This window comes from Microcaecilia unicolor, chromosome 4 (genome assembly GCF_901765095.1).
Source record: "Microcaecilia unicolor chromosome 4, aMicUni1.1, whole genome shotgun sequence".
NCBI lineage: Eukaryota > Metazoa > Chordata > Amphibia > Gymnophiona > Siphonopidae > Microcaecilia > Microcaecilia unicolor.
The window spans coordinates 241,847,453-241,860,922 of NC_044034.1; the positions used below are offsets into that span (position 1 = coordinate 241,847,453).

At 43.5% G+C, this 13,470-nt stretch overlaps 1 protein-coding gene across 10 annotated transcripts in view; it reads right to left on the reverse strand.

Annotated features, from left to right (window-relative positions):
- The window catches only part of MBNL2 (muscleblind like splicing regulator 2), a 314,090-nt gene that overhangs the window by 134,978 nt on the left and 165,642 nt on the right, over positions 1 to 13,470 (reverse strand). For all 10 annotated transcript variants that reach the window (XM_030201368.1, XM_030201369.1, XM_030201364.1 and 7 more), the window contains one exon: positions 4,968 to 5,168. In XM_030201368.1, the coding sequence (XP_030057228.1) occupies positions 4,968 to 5,168 (201 nt within the window). The remainder of the gene's footprint in view (positions 1 to 4,967; positions 5,169 to 13,470) is intronic.

Here is a 13,470-nt window from a genome sequence, read left to right on the forward strand (position 1 = left end):
GAGAATACCAACATCCTTGGCTTCAGCTTTTTGACATCATACTGTCCCTGTCTAATCTCCTTGCTATCAGTAAATGTACCAATCCAATTTGTCTTCTGTTTCCCTGAAAATAAGACAGTGTCTTATATTAATTTTTGCTCCTAAAGATGCGCTAGGTCTTATTTTCAGGGGATGTCTTATTTTTTCATGAAGAAGAATTCACATTTATTGTTGAACAAAAAAAATGAACATTATATACTGTACAGTAGTTGTCATCACAAACCAGCATAACCAGAGAAACTGTGAATCCTATCAAGAATTTCTTGTTACTACCATTACCATTCAACACCACCTCCAACCAGTCCTGCTTGTTTCGAAGCTCCGCCCACGCCCCTCCCAAGGAGTTGCAGATTCCCCATCCCTTCGATTTCAACACCCCCCCACTTTACTGACCCCTTGCCCCCATGACGCTTTTTTTTTTTGAGCAGCGCGAGGAACTGAGTGACATGGCGTGAGGGGCGGGAGGGCGGAACAGCGCGAGCCCGAGGGCAGGGCTAGCGAGTGGAGGGCTCAGAGGACGGCAGGGCTCCGAGGGCGGGGCTTTGACAGCGAGGGGCAGGAGGGCGGAACAGCGCGAGCAACTTTGTTGTGATCAGCTGTGCTCCGAGGGCGGGGCTAGCGAGTGGAGGGCGGAGCTATTACGAAGCCAATGAACGCTTCAGGGCTTCAGGCTTCACTGCAACGCTGGCGGCTTCAGAATGTTGGATGTGCTTTTTATTAGGTAGGATTATTTCGTCTTTGGGTTGCAGCGAAAAAAAATTAAGGTTTCTGTGTCCATGTCCCATCGGGGCCAAACAAAAACTCTGCTAGGTCTTACTTTCGGGGGAAGTCTTATATTTAGCAATTCAGCAAAACCTCTACTAGGTCTTATTTTCAGGGGATGTCTTATTTTCGGGGAAACAGGGTATTACAACTAAGACTGTGAAGGGGGAGGAGTTTTCTGAGGAGGGAAATAACCAAGGAGGCTGGATAAAACAGGAGATAAAGTGAGCCTATCTAGTCCATTGTATGAGCTGAAGCCAGTAGGTGGAGCTTGCCAGCAGTAGGAGAAGTTTGCCATGGTTTTAAAACACCCAAAACAATAGCAAACACTATTGAAAACAATAGCAAAAGATTATTAGAAATATGGGACTGCATATTGTAGCTGGGTCGCCCATCCAGGACCCAGCCAGGCTCGACCCTGCTTAGCTGCCTCTTCCTCCACACAACTATTGCCTTCACTCCACAGCAATCTCCAGGCCCTGTGAACTCCTAGGACTTCCTCCTCCCTCCAGTCCTTTCACAGAGGCACATTCAAAGCCCAATGTTTATAAGTAAGAGCTTTTATTTTCTTGCTTCAAATCAACAAAACACCCTTCACTCCAGGTTGTTTAGGCTAGCAGCCCAGAGCACAATTCAGGTTCAACACAGTCAAATTCAGGTTCCAACACAGTCCATATAACTTCAAACTCAGGTTCAAAAATAGTCCATATAACTTCACTTCACTTTAGCTCAGATTACTTCACTTAGGGAACAGTACATTATCAGAGGGAAAAACCAAATAGCTTGGTAGGTTGCAGCCCAGACCTTTTTAGTATGAAACAGTTTACACAGTCTTTCTTGCACCTTCTTACAGCACGGTTACACAGCTTTATTCCCACCTGGTTCAGGCTGGGATTTCAATTGTGCCCAGCTCTCTTTCTCTCCCACAGGCTGCACCTGTTTCCTCTTTAGTAGAGATTTCCCCCAGTGCCTCAGCCTCTCTCCAAGGTACAGCTAGCCACCCTCTTACAGCAGCTTTTTGGGTTTGAGCCAGGGCTCCAATCTCCATCTGTTCCTCCCCTAGTCCTTCAGTAATCTCCATTTTATCCTCCTCTTCAACTTCCCCCGCCCCCAATCTCTCCAGCTGGCCCTCATCACCTTCCTCAGAGACCATTTCCCAATCTCCTATCTCCTCCCCTAACTCTTGCACAGCCGGGTGGGGAAGAGAAGGATTCTGGGACTGGTAGTTCCTCCCCTTCTTCCTTAACCCAGCCAACCTCTCTGCCTCCGGTAGCCCAGCTTTCTGAATGTGGGTGTTGTGCACATGAAATCTGCCCCGTTGGGATTCCCCGGCTCCCTGTACCCCCTTTCTTCGTGCCTTCCCGGATCCCCTTTCACCTGCACTCTCACAATATGCGTGGTCCATCTGTAACAAGTCTAAAGCTGTTTCAGTTGGATAGGCGGTGCCTTAAAAGTTGGAAGACAAAAGGTTTTCTTTCCTTTTTCTTTTTTCTAATTGGACAGCTTTTTAATATATTTGAAAACTTCTCATATCCTATATAATAAAACCCACCTCCAACGTTCTGAAGCTGACTGCGTGGCTCAAGGCTGAGGCATTCGTGCGCTCTCTCTGCTGGGCTACTGAACGTTATGTCATGTACTTCCGGGAACGTCAGCTGCAGCACTGACCAACCGCACGAGGCCCCACCCCTGCCACCCTCGCCGCAACGTCATGCCCCTCCCAGGTCGCCACCAACAGGCGTGTAGGCTCAGACCTTCTCTCTCTGTTAGCTCTGGTCCCGCCCCCATTTCCTCTTTCCACAATGAGGGCGGGACCAGACCTAACACAGAGAGAAGGACCGAGGCTGCACGACTTTTAACGATGATTTCTAAAACTTGAGCGAGTGCGACTGGAACGGGGAGGGAGGAAGGGAGGGGGGACGACACTAGAACTAAAAGGGAGGGAGGGGGACCCTGAAACTTGGGGCAGGGAACAGAGGATAATCGCTGGGTGGCTGGAGGGGGGCAGGGGACAGAGGAGAATCACTGGATGGCTCGAGGGGGGGCAGCGGAGAGAGGAGAATCGCTGAGTGGCTGGAGAGGGGCAGGGGAGACAGGAGAATCGCTGGATAGCTGAAGGGGGGGCAGGGGAGAGCATAATCGCTGGGTGGCTGAAGGTGGGGGCAGGGGACAGAGAAGAATCGCTGGGTGGCTGGAGGGGGGCAGGGGACAGAGGAGAATCACTGGGTGGCTGGAGGGGGGGCAGGGGAGACGACAATCACTGGGTGCCTGGAGGGGGGCAGGGGACAGAGGACAATCACACACACTCTCTTCTCTCACAGACACACTCGCACCCAGTCTCTCTCTCTCTCTCTCACACACACATACGCGCACGTTGCTGCCAACCACGCATAGTAATACAAATATGAAGTGTATTTTTATAATATACCACTGCAATCCACAAAACAAAAGGAGCAAGTTCCCATATGTCATCATTTTCTTTGGATCTAGGCACGGTAAAAAAAAAAGATTTTAAATGCTCCCAGGTTTCAACCTAATTCATGTTTAATATAGGATATAAATGTCGTAAATAACTAAATAGATATATAGAAACTCTGAATGTTGAGCACCTGATTCTCATAACATGACGTCTGTTTTAGTAGCCTTTTCAGGAGAAAACAAAATCTCTGCACCAATATAACAGGGTTGGGGTGTCCCTATAACCAGCCCCTCCAAATGCCACACCGATTACAATTTATAACAAATTACTACTCTACCTATGAAAAGTTATTCCATTATTAAACTTCCTCTGTGTACATACGTATACTCCACAAGCCGGCATGTTTGAAAATGTAAGTGAGATTAAATAAAAATGCTACCAACAATAAAGGGAAAGGGAAATGGGACTTGATATACTGCCTTTCTGAGGTTTTTGAAACTACATTCAAAGCGGTTTACATATATTCAGGTACTTATTTTGTACCAGGGGCAATGGAGGGTTAAGTGACTTGCCCAGAGTCACAAGGAGCTGCAGTGGGACTTGAACTCAGTTCCCCAGGATCAAAGTCCACTGCACTAACCACTAGGCTACTCCTCCAGAATGATAACTTGGATGAAGCAGCTCATAGGTTTGCTTGCTTTGGGACCCTTTTACTAAGTCGCATAAGTGTCTATGCGCGTCCAATGCGCGCCAAAATGGAGTTACTGCACGGCTACCATGTGGCTCTTGCAGTAATTTCATTTTTGGCATGTGTCCAATAAGCACAGCTGAAAAAATATTGTTATTTTCGGACACGTGTATTGAATGCACGCCAAGTGGCATTTGATGTGCGTAGGTCATTACCACCCAGTTACCGCGTGAGACTTTACCGCTAGGTCAGTGGCTGGCGGTAAGGTCTCAGTCCCAAAATGGACGTGCGGCAATTTTCATTTTGCTGCACGTCCATTTTCAGCAAAAATTAGAAAAGGCATTTTTTGTAGGTGCACTGAAAAATGATTCTGCGCGCGCCCAAAACACACGTCTATATTATGGCAGGCCATTTTTCAACGTACTATAGTAAAAGCACCCCTTTGTTTTGAGTATATGGTGATGAAGGCTGCGCGGGGAAGGGGAAACAGAGACTAGCCCTAATTGCCTTCAACATTTTGATGTCACTCCATCTCCTGTTTTATCCAACCTCCTTGGAAATAACAATGAGTGTTTATTTGGCTCAGGGAAGTAGTTGTGTGATGTCAGTCAGAGCAAAACACAGATGACAGAGAGGTGAGTTAGTTCTGTGATCTCTGTCACTGTGAATAGATCACAGATGACAGAGGTGTGAGAGGTTTTGAAGTAGTTCTGGGAAGCTGTCAAAGAGGAGTTTAGTGATGAGGGAAAGCAGTGATGGATTTGACAAAGTTGAATTCACTGAGATTTTGTAGTAGCTCCTGAGAGAAAGGGAAGGGAATCCACCCTTTAATACCTTTTCTGCTTGGCGGGGGGGAGAGACAGAGGTGGCCTGGAGGGCATCTGTCAGGCAAGCATCCCCCCTCGAATCCAGGGAGCACGCTGGAGGGGGTTGTTACATAAATCAGTTTTCCTCAGTAAGACACCTGGCTCTTAAATGCATTATATACAAAATGTGAAAGATCCTAATTGAGAATGTTCATGCATGATACATATAATTGCACTAATGGCACTTGCCTACCTCCAGCTTATCAGTCCTGAGCAGTTTCTGAGTAGTAGATGAACCTGGGACTGTGACCGGTGGACTTCCAGGCACAATGACTGGAGCAGACGGTAAGATTTCAGTTTGAACTAATCCAACTCCAGGTGTTACAGGTGTTATATAAGGAGCAAAGCTGATTGCTGTGTTTGTTCCTAATGCTGGACTTACAGGAAACGTGGGCTGTAGGTGAAAACATATCGGTAGCAAAATATTAAGAAATAATCTTAATTTAAAAAAGAAAAGAATATGGATAAAGTTCAAGATCATCATTAGAAAAACAGACTAGTATTTGTAGAAGAAACGAACACAATTCTTATCAACTATGCAACAATTTCTACTAATATTTAGCCTATACATTAATCATTGTATTTTAACCACGTATTATAAGCACAAACCACACATTCCATGCTCATTAGCACTAAAATCAATACTATCTTTGAAACGCATTGCCTGTACGCTTTCTTTCACTTTAAGTTCATTTTCAAAACATGTAGTGGAGATTTTATTCCTTACAGATTTAAGGCACAATGTCATAAAAAATGCAACCAATTCTTTAAACACTCAGGGCGGATTAATACTACATTGGGCCATAGGCAAACGTATAACTGTGCGTCCCCCATTAATTTCTTTTCTCACCACCCCACCTCCTGAATCACATTCACTTCCCCCTCCCCCTAACATTTCTATGTGCTATGGTGTGGATAGCTGAACTGGGAGTAGACATTGGTGCTCAATGCTAGTTTGGCAGCATGGCGCTTTGGGAGTTACAGTTCAAATTTGTGTTAAACTTGTACATTTGCCCCTCTCAGGCTTGTAGATCTTCCATCAGCTCCTCTGCTGCTTGTCTCAAGTGTCATCATCCCACTGCTACCTTGAGTCACATGTTTTGGACCTGTTCAAGGATTCAATCATTTTGGAAGGAAGTGCTGCACAGTATTCATACAGTGGTCTCATCAGATAAGCCTAAGCCTATCTCTGACACTGTTATTTGATTATTATGGAATTTCATTGCCCGTCCCTCCAGGGATTTCTTCGACATACAGTGTTAATGGGGAAAAAAGTGATTTTACTATCTTGGAGAGACTCCTGAGCACCCACTTTCTCAGCCTGGCAGAAACAAATGGTTACTTTACTTTCTATGGAGTGATGTGCGATTGTAGACCTCACTTTGCAACCCACAGCCCGCAGCTGTGAGTTGAAGCATGTTACTGGTTCTAAGCTCAACAAGGGAGGGTGTGGGATGGGGGGAGGGTTTGTTAGTGGGAGGGGTTCAAGGGGGGAATTTGTTTAGGGAGGGGTTAAGTGGGGTTTAATGCTTCTATTAGCTGATATGCTGAGACTCTTGTTGGCTTCATTCTACTGTCAGTTTGCTCCTTTTTATTTTTGCTTCTTAGTCTCAATAAAAAATTATTTATATATAAAGGAAACATATTTCAAAAGAGCATAACAATCAACAAACATGAATATAAACTGGGTATATTTATAATTGTATAAGTGAACAGTATTGATTTTAGGGGTGCAGCAGTGTGCTTTTTATAGTAAAGTACATGTTTCTGAAATTGTTTTATGTTGGTTTTAAGATTGTTATTATTACATTCTGCCTAGAATTAGGCAGACTGTACATTTGCAAAATAAATAAATAAATGAGAAGCTGTCTAGCTTCAGATGCCACGAACGTGTACGACAGTATTTTAGTCATTTACACAAATAAGGGGAAACCTCCACGCTTAAATGACTTCTCATAAAGTACCAACATGCATAAGGGTATGCATCGCCCATACTTTTACTGTGGGTGTGACAAAAGGATTGTGAGAAAATGAAAGAGGACCTTATAAGACTGGGCATCCAAATAGCAAATGAAAATTAATGTGAGCAAGTGCAAAATGATGCACATTGGGAAGAACAACCCAAACTATAGCTACATGATGCAGTCTCACATTAGGAATCACAACCTAGGAAAGGAATCTAAGTATCATCGTTGATGATATGCTGAAATCCTTTGCTCATTGTGCAACAACAGTCAAGAAAGCAAATAGAATGTTAGGAATTATTAGGAAAGGAACGGAGAACCAAACAGAAAATATTATAATGCCTTTGTACTGTGTGCAATTCTGATCACTGCATCTCAAAAAAGATATAGTGGAATTAGAAAATGTATAGAGAAGAGTGAAGAAAATCATAAAACGGATAGAATGACTCCCCTATGAGGAAGGGCTACAGAGACAAGAGCTCTTCAGCTTGGAGAACAGATGGCTGAGGGGAGATATGATAGAGGTCTATAAAATCATGAGTGGAGTGAACAATTAGACATGAATCACCTTGTTTACTCTTTCCAAAAGTAAAAGGACTAGGGTGCAGGCAATGAAATTACTAAATTCAGAACAAATTGGAGAAAATATTTCTTCACTCAACCTGTAATTAAGCTCTGGAATTTGTTGTCAGAGAATGTGATAAAAGCAGTTAGCACAGCAGGGCTTAAAAAAGAGACAAGTTACTAAAAAAATAATCCAAAAAGTAGTATTAAGTTGGACTTCAGAAAATCCTCTGTTTATTTCTGGGATAAGCAGCATGAAATCTATTTTACTCTTTTGGGATCGCCAGGTACTTGGGACCTGGATTGGCCACTCTTGGAAACAGGATACTGGGCTTGAGGGACCTCTGGTCTGTCACATTGCGGCAATGCTTATGTACTTAGCATAGGCAGTGTGTACAAGTATGCACATTAATTATGAAATACAATACTTTGAAAATGTAGGCCCAGACATTTACATGAGCTCTAGGGCTGGTGTAAGCGATCTCGCCTTTCATTAAGGCACGTTATCAACCAATTAAACTAGTATTTCATAAAGAAAAGTAGGTGCCTACTTTTCTTTATAGAATAGTTTAAAATGGGCACCTTTAAATATGATTTTAGTATAAAATTATCCTCTATGCACAACCTCTACGCACAAAAATAATAATATGCCAAGTATTCAGTATCATGCTCGAAAATCAAAAAATTCAAAAAGAGCAAACAACTCTACCAATAGATTAAAAATTATCGTAACAATAATGATAAGGAGAAATTAGACCTTACCTGCTAATTTGCTTTCCTTTAGTCCCTCCGGACCAGCCCAGAATGTGACTGATGGGTTGTGCATGCCTTCCAGCAGGTGGACACATAATACCTAAAGGGAGGGATCTGGGCCAGTCCGGAGGGACTAAAGGAAAGCAAATTAGCAGGTAAGGTCTAATTTCTCCTTCCTTAGCGTCCCTCCGGACCGGCCCAGAATGTGACTGATGGAAAGTAACAAAGCAGTAAGATTATGGGAGGGACCCTAACAGGGACCACGCAGCAGAATGAGAGCAGTAACTTTAGAGCAAAAAAGGTAACCTGATACAAGAAATACAGCCCTAATAGCAAAATACGTGCTTACAAAAAATGAAGAAAAAGCCCTCAGAAACCGTGGGTAAAATACCCAGGGTTTAGTGCGCGGTTATATTGTCTTTATAATACACGCCACGGTGCTATCATTGGGCAAAAAACTTCATTTCAAGTAAATTTGCAATTCGATAGCCTTCAATGCGGCTTATGAAATATATCTTTTTAATTTTTTCCTTTTTTCAATTATTGTTCAACAATCCAACGTGAACAAATGCACTTAGCTTTTAAGCCGGGCACTCTTCAATATCTGTTCAACGGGAACCCGTTTCGCCCAAAACCTGGCTTCATCGGGAACGGAGTGCTTTAAATATGCTGAAAACAAAATGATACAGAAAGTTGTTGTCACAAAAAAATATAACATTGGCACATTAAATCTCACCTCGGGGTCAAACATACTTTAATGAAAGCATGCAGCATTTCAAAAAATGGCGCCTCAGCGTTCTCGTACATTCAATTGTCTGAAATACTTGCGCATACGTTACGTAATGACGTCAATGAAAGTTGTACTAATCAATAGAGCTGTTGTGCGCATACATCGCGTGATGACGTCAGTAAAAGTTGTGCCAATCAATGGAACTGTTAAGTCCATTCGGCTCCAAAGTGTCAAAGTCAAAAATCCATTTAGTTTCTCTTCTCAACAAGGTGAGTTTGCGATTCCCTCCTCTTTGGTGAGCCTCCACATGGTCTATTGCAAAACATTGAAGCTCTTCGAACTTATGCTGATGGAAAATGCAATGTTCCACAATCGGTTCTTTAACAACACCTCTACGGATGTTAGATCTGTGTTCTAAAATTCTAACTCGTAGAGGTCTTGTTGTCATGCCTATATAGAATTTTTTGCAAGGACAGCACAAGATGTATACCACATGATCAGATGAGCAATTCGTGAAGTATGATAATTTGTGAGTTCTTTTCGTTTTAGGATTGATAACTTGTTTGGTCTGTTTGGTAATTTTGCATATTTGGCAATGTCCGCATCTGTAATGCCCCTGTATTTTCCTTTCACTGGTAGTAAGGGATCTCACATCAGGTGGACTGATGATTTCTTTAATGTTGTTTGTCCTTGCATACGCAATGCGTAAATCAACTTTTTCAAATGCTGTAGTGGATTTCATAATGTCCCATCTGTTTTTAATCAAATTTGTGAGAAGGGGACTATGTTCATTGTACTGCATAACCATTGTGAATACATTATCATCCATTTGGTGTGCAGGCTTGCTGGACATAAGTAAACTCCTGTCATTAAATTTGGCTCTGCGATATGCTTTTTTTAAAACAGACTTAGTATAGCCTCTCTTTGATAAATCACACATCAGTTGTTTGGCTTGTATTTTGAATGTAGAAGTGTCTGTGCAAATTCGTCTAAGTCTCAGCAACTGAGAGAAAGGAAGACTGTTTTTAAGATGTATAGGATGGCAACTGGAACTGTGTAAAAATGTATTTCTATCAGTGTTTTTCTTATATACTTTGGTGATAAATTTCTTTGAAACAATGCTGACCTCAACATCAAGAAAATGTATACAATCCGAAGAATGTTGTTCAGTAAATTGAATATCATGATTACAGCTGTTGAGCCATATCATGAATTGTTGGAGATTGGGGGGTTCATTGACCAACAATTCATGATATGGCTCAACAGCTGTAATCATGATATTCAATTTACTGAACAACATTCTTCGGATTGTATACATTTTCTTGATGTTGAGGTCAGCATTGTTTCAAAGAAATTTATCACCAAAGTATATAAGAAAAACACTGAAACTAAATGGATTTTTGACTTTGACACTTTGGAGCCGAATGGACTTAACAGTTCCATTGACTGGCACAACTTTTACTGATGTCATCACGCGACGTATGCGCATAACAGCTCTATTGATTAGTTCAACTTTCATTGATGTCATTACGTAACGTATGCGCAAGTATTTCAGACAATTGAATGTACGAGAACGCTGAGGCGCCATTTTTTGAAATGCTGCACGCTTTCATTAAAGTATGTTTGACCCCGAGGTGAGATTTAATGTGCCAATGTTATATTTTTTTGTGACAACAACTTTCTGTATCATTTTGTTTTCAGCATATTTAAAGCACTCCGTTCCCGATGAAGCCAGGTTTTGGGCGAAATGGGTTCCCGTTGAACAGATATTGAAGAGTGCCCGGCTTAAAAGCTAAGTGCATTTGTTCACGTTGGATTGTTGAACAATAATTGAAAAAAGGAAAAAATTAAAAAGATATATTTCATAAGCCGCATTGAAGGCTATCGAATTGCAAATTTACTTGAAATGAAGTTTTTTGCCCAATGATAGCACCGTGGCGTGTATTATAAAGACAATATAACCGCGCACTAAACCCTGGGTATTTTACCCACGGTTTCTGAGGGCTTTTTCTTCATTTTTTGTAAGCACGTATTTTGCTATTAGGGCTGTATTTCTTGTATTAGGGACCCTAACAGCCCTGTAGTCAAAACGTGTGCCCCGAAAACAACTTACCTCCGATCGGACCGACAAATGTCCTTTGTAGACTTGACATAATGCTTCAGAACTCTTTTGACATCCAAAAGCTTCAAGAGACGCTGTTCCTCCGACCCGGAGAAAGAACCTAGAACAGGCAACACCACCAGTTGAGATGAATGAAAACGAGTTAATACCTTGAGCAGAAAAGAAGGAACTAGTCTTAAAACCACTCTATCCGAGTTGAATTTCAAAAACGGAGACCTACACAAAAGAGCCTTAAACTCCAAAACTCCAAAATTTGGAACCAAGAGTACCAAATTAAGATCCCAGTGGGGAAAAGAACAGCGAGATGGAGGACGCAGGAGGCTAACCCCTCTTAAAAAATGGAACATATCCAGGTGGCTAGCCAGCGATCTTCCTAGAACAAGACCTCGAAAACACGACAGAGCTGCAATGTGCACTTTAAGAGAAGCCAAAACAAGGCCTTTGTTGAAACCACGCTGCAGAAAATCCAAAATTTGCAAGACGGACGCAGGAAAGGGAGCTATCCCGAGCTCCTCACACCAGGCCTCAAAAATCCTCCAGGTCCGAACATAATTCAAAGAGGTAGAACACCGACGAGAGCAAAGCATAGTAGAAATTACGTTAGCGGAGTAACCCTTCTTGTCAGTCTCACCCGCTCAAGAGCCAGGCCATAAGACAGAATCGACCCAGATCCGGATGAAACACCGGGCCCTGAGCCAAAAGATCTTGCCTGACTGGGAGCTTGAACGGATCCTCTACTAGAAGTCGCTGAAGATCGGCATACCACGGTCTGCGAGGCCAATCCGGTGCCACCAAGATCAGACGGCCCCTGTACATCTCGACTCTCTGAAGTAGACGCCCTATCAATGGCCAGGGAGGAAAGGCATAAAGAAGACCGGTCGGCCAGGGAGCAAACGGATCCATCTTGGGGAACCCCCAACAGTTCACCACCGCCCGATATGCCACATCGCTTAGAGCCTGCTCCCCGGGATCTAGCATGTTTCAACTGAGAAAGTCTGCCTGAACATTTTGAACTCCTGCCACATGAGCAGCTGACAGCGCCACCAGATGCACCTCTGACCACTGTAACAGCTGTGACGCTTCTTGCTCCAACTGCAGACTCCTCGTTCCTCCTCGCTGACTGATGTAAGCCACTGCGGTGGCATTTTCTGACATCACGCGGACTACCTTGTCCCTCAACAGATGGACAAAGGTCTGGATTGCTAGTCTAACTGCCCTAGTCTCTAATAGATTTATTGAGCAAGATCTCTCCTGAGGAGACCACAGGCCTTGAGCATACTGTCCCTGACAGTGAGCTCCCGATCCCTGGAGACTGGCATCTGTTGTAACCACCCTCCAGTTGGGCTGATCCAGAGGCATTTCCTTGGTCATTCTGGCATCTCGCAGCCACCAACGTAGGTTGCTCTTCACCTGAACCGGAAATGACAATTTCTGATGTAGATAGTCCTTCTGTGATGACCACCAAGAAAGAAGCGACCTCATGTGAGCCCTGGCCCAGGGCACTGCCTCGATCATCGCCACCATGGAACCCAGGACCTGAAGATAATCCTTGGCCGCTGGCCTCGGTGACTGCAATAAGTGACGAATCTGAGACTACAGTTTGAGGACACGAGCCGGCGGAAGGAAAAACATGGCCCTGCAACGTGTTGAAACAGACTCCCAGGTACTCCAACAACTGAGATGGCTGCAGACAGATCTTTTGTGCACTGACTACCCAAACTAGGGACTTCAAGAAGTCTACTACTCGAACTGTCATCTGAACTCTCTCCTGGTAAGACTTTGCTCTGATCAACCAATCGTCTAAATAAGGATGGACTAGAATGCCTTCCATTGAGTGCTGCGGCTACTACGATCATGACTTTGGTAAACGTCCGAGGAGCAGTCACAAGCCCGAAGGGAAGAGCCCAAAAATGAAAATGCTGGCCGAGCACCGCAAACCGAAGGAAACATTGGTGTGCCGGTCAAATAGGGATATGCAAGTAGGTTTCTGTGAGGTCGTGTGACGTCAGAAACTACCTGGTCTGCACCGTCACAGTGATCTACCGCAAAGTCTCCATACGAAACGAGGGCACGATTGACCATCTGGAGATCTAAAATCGGCCTGAAGGAACCCTCTTGCTTGGGATTTGAATACTGCTTTTGGGGTTCTTAGGTCAGGGCTCTAACCATTATCCCCCTGATTCTATAATAGGTCACCTAAAATTAAGCCTGAGTTGGGGGGGGGGGGGGGGGGGGGCGGTGGCCCTGCCCCTGGCCTGGCTCTGTCACTTGGCAGCAGGGCTGTGGAGTCGGTACAAAAGTCCTTCGACTCCGACTCCTCAGTTTATGGTACCTCCGACTCCTCAGTTTTTAATATGTATTTTTTTTGCATGTTGACTGAAAGAGTGCAGCATGCAAGGCTGCATGTTAATGTTTGGGTTTAAAATCTATGTCATTGCGACTTTTTATTTTATTTATTAAAGAAACTATAAATATTCATTAATCCTAAAGTTTAAACAAAAAAACACACATAAAAAAACAAGGTTATGTTTATTGTTTTTTTATCAAGTATAAAGTCATCATA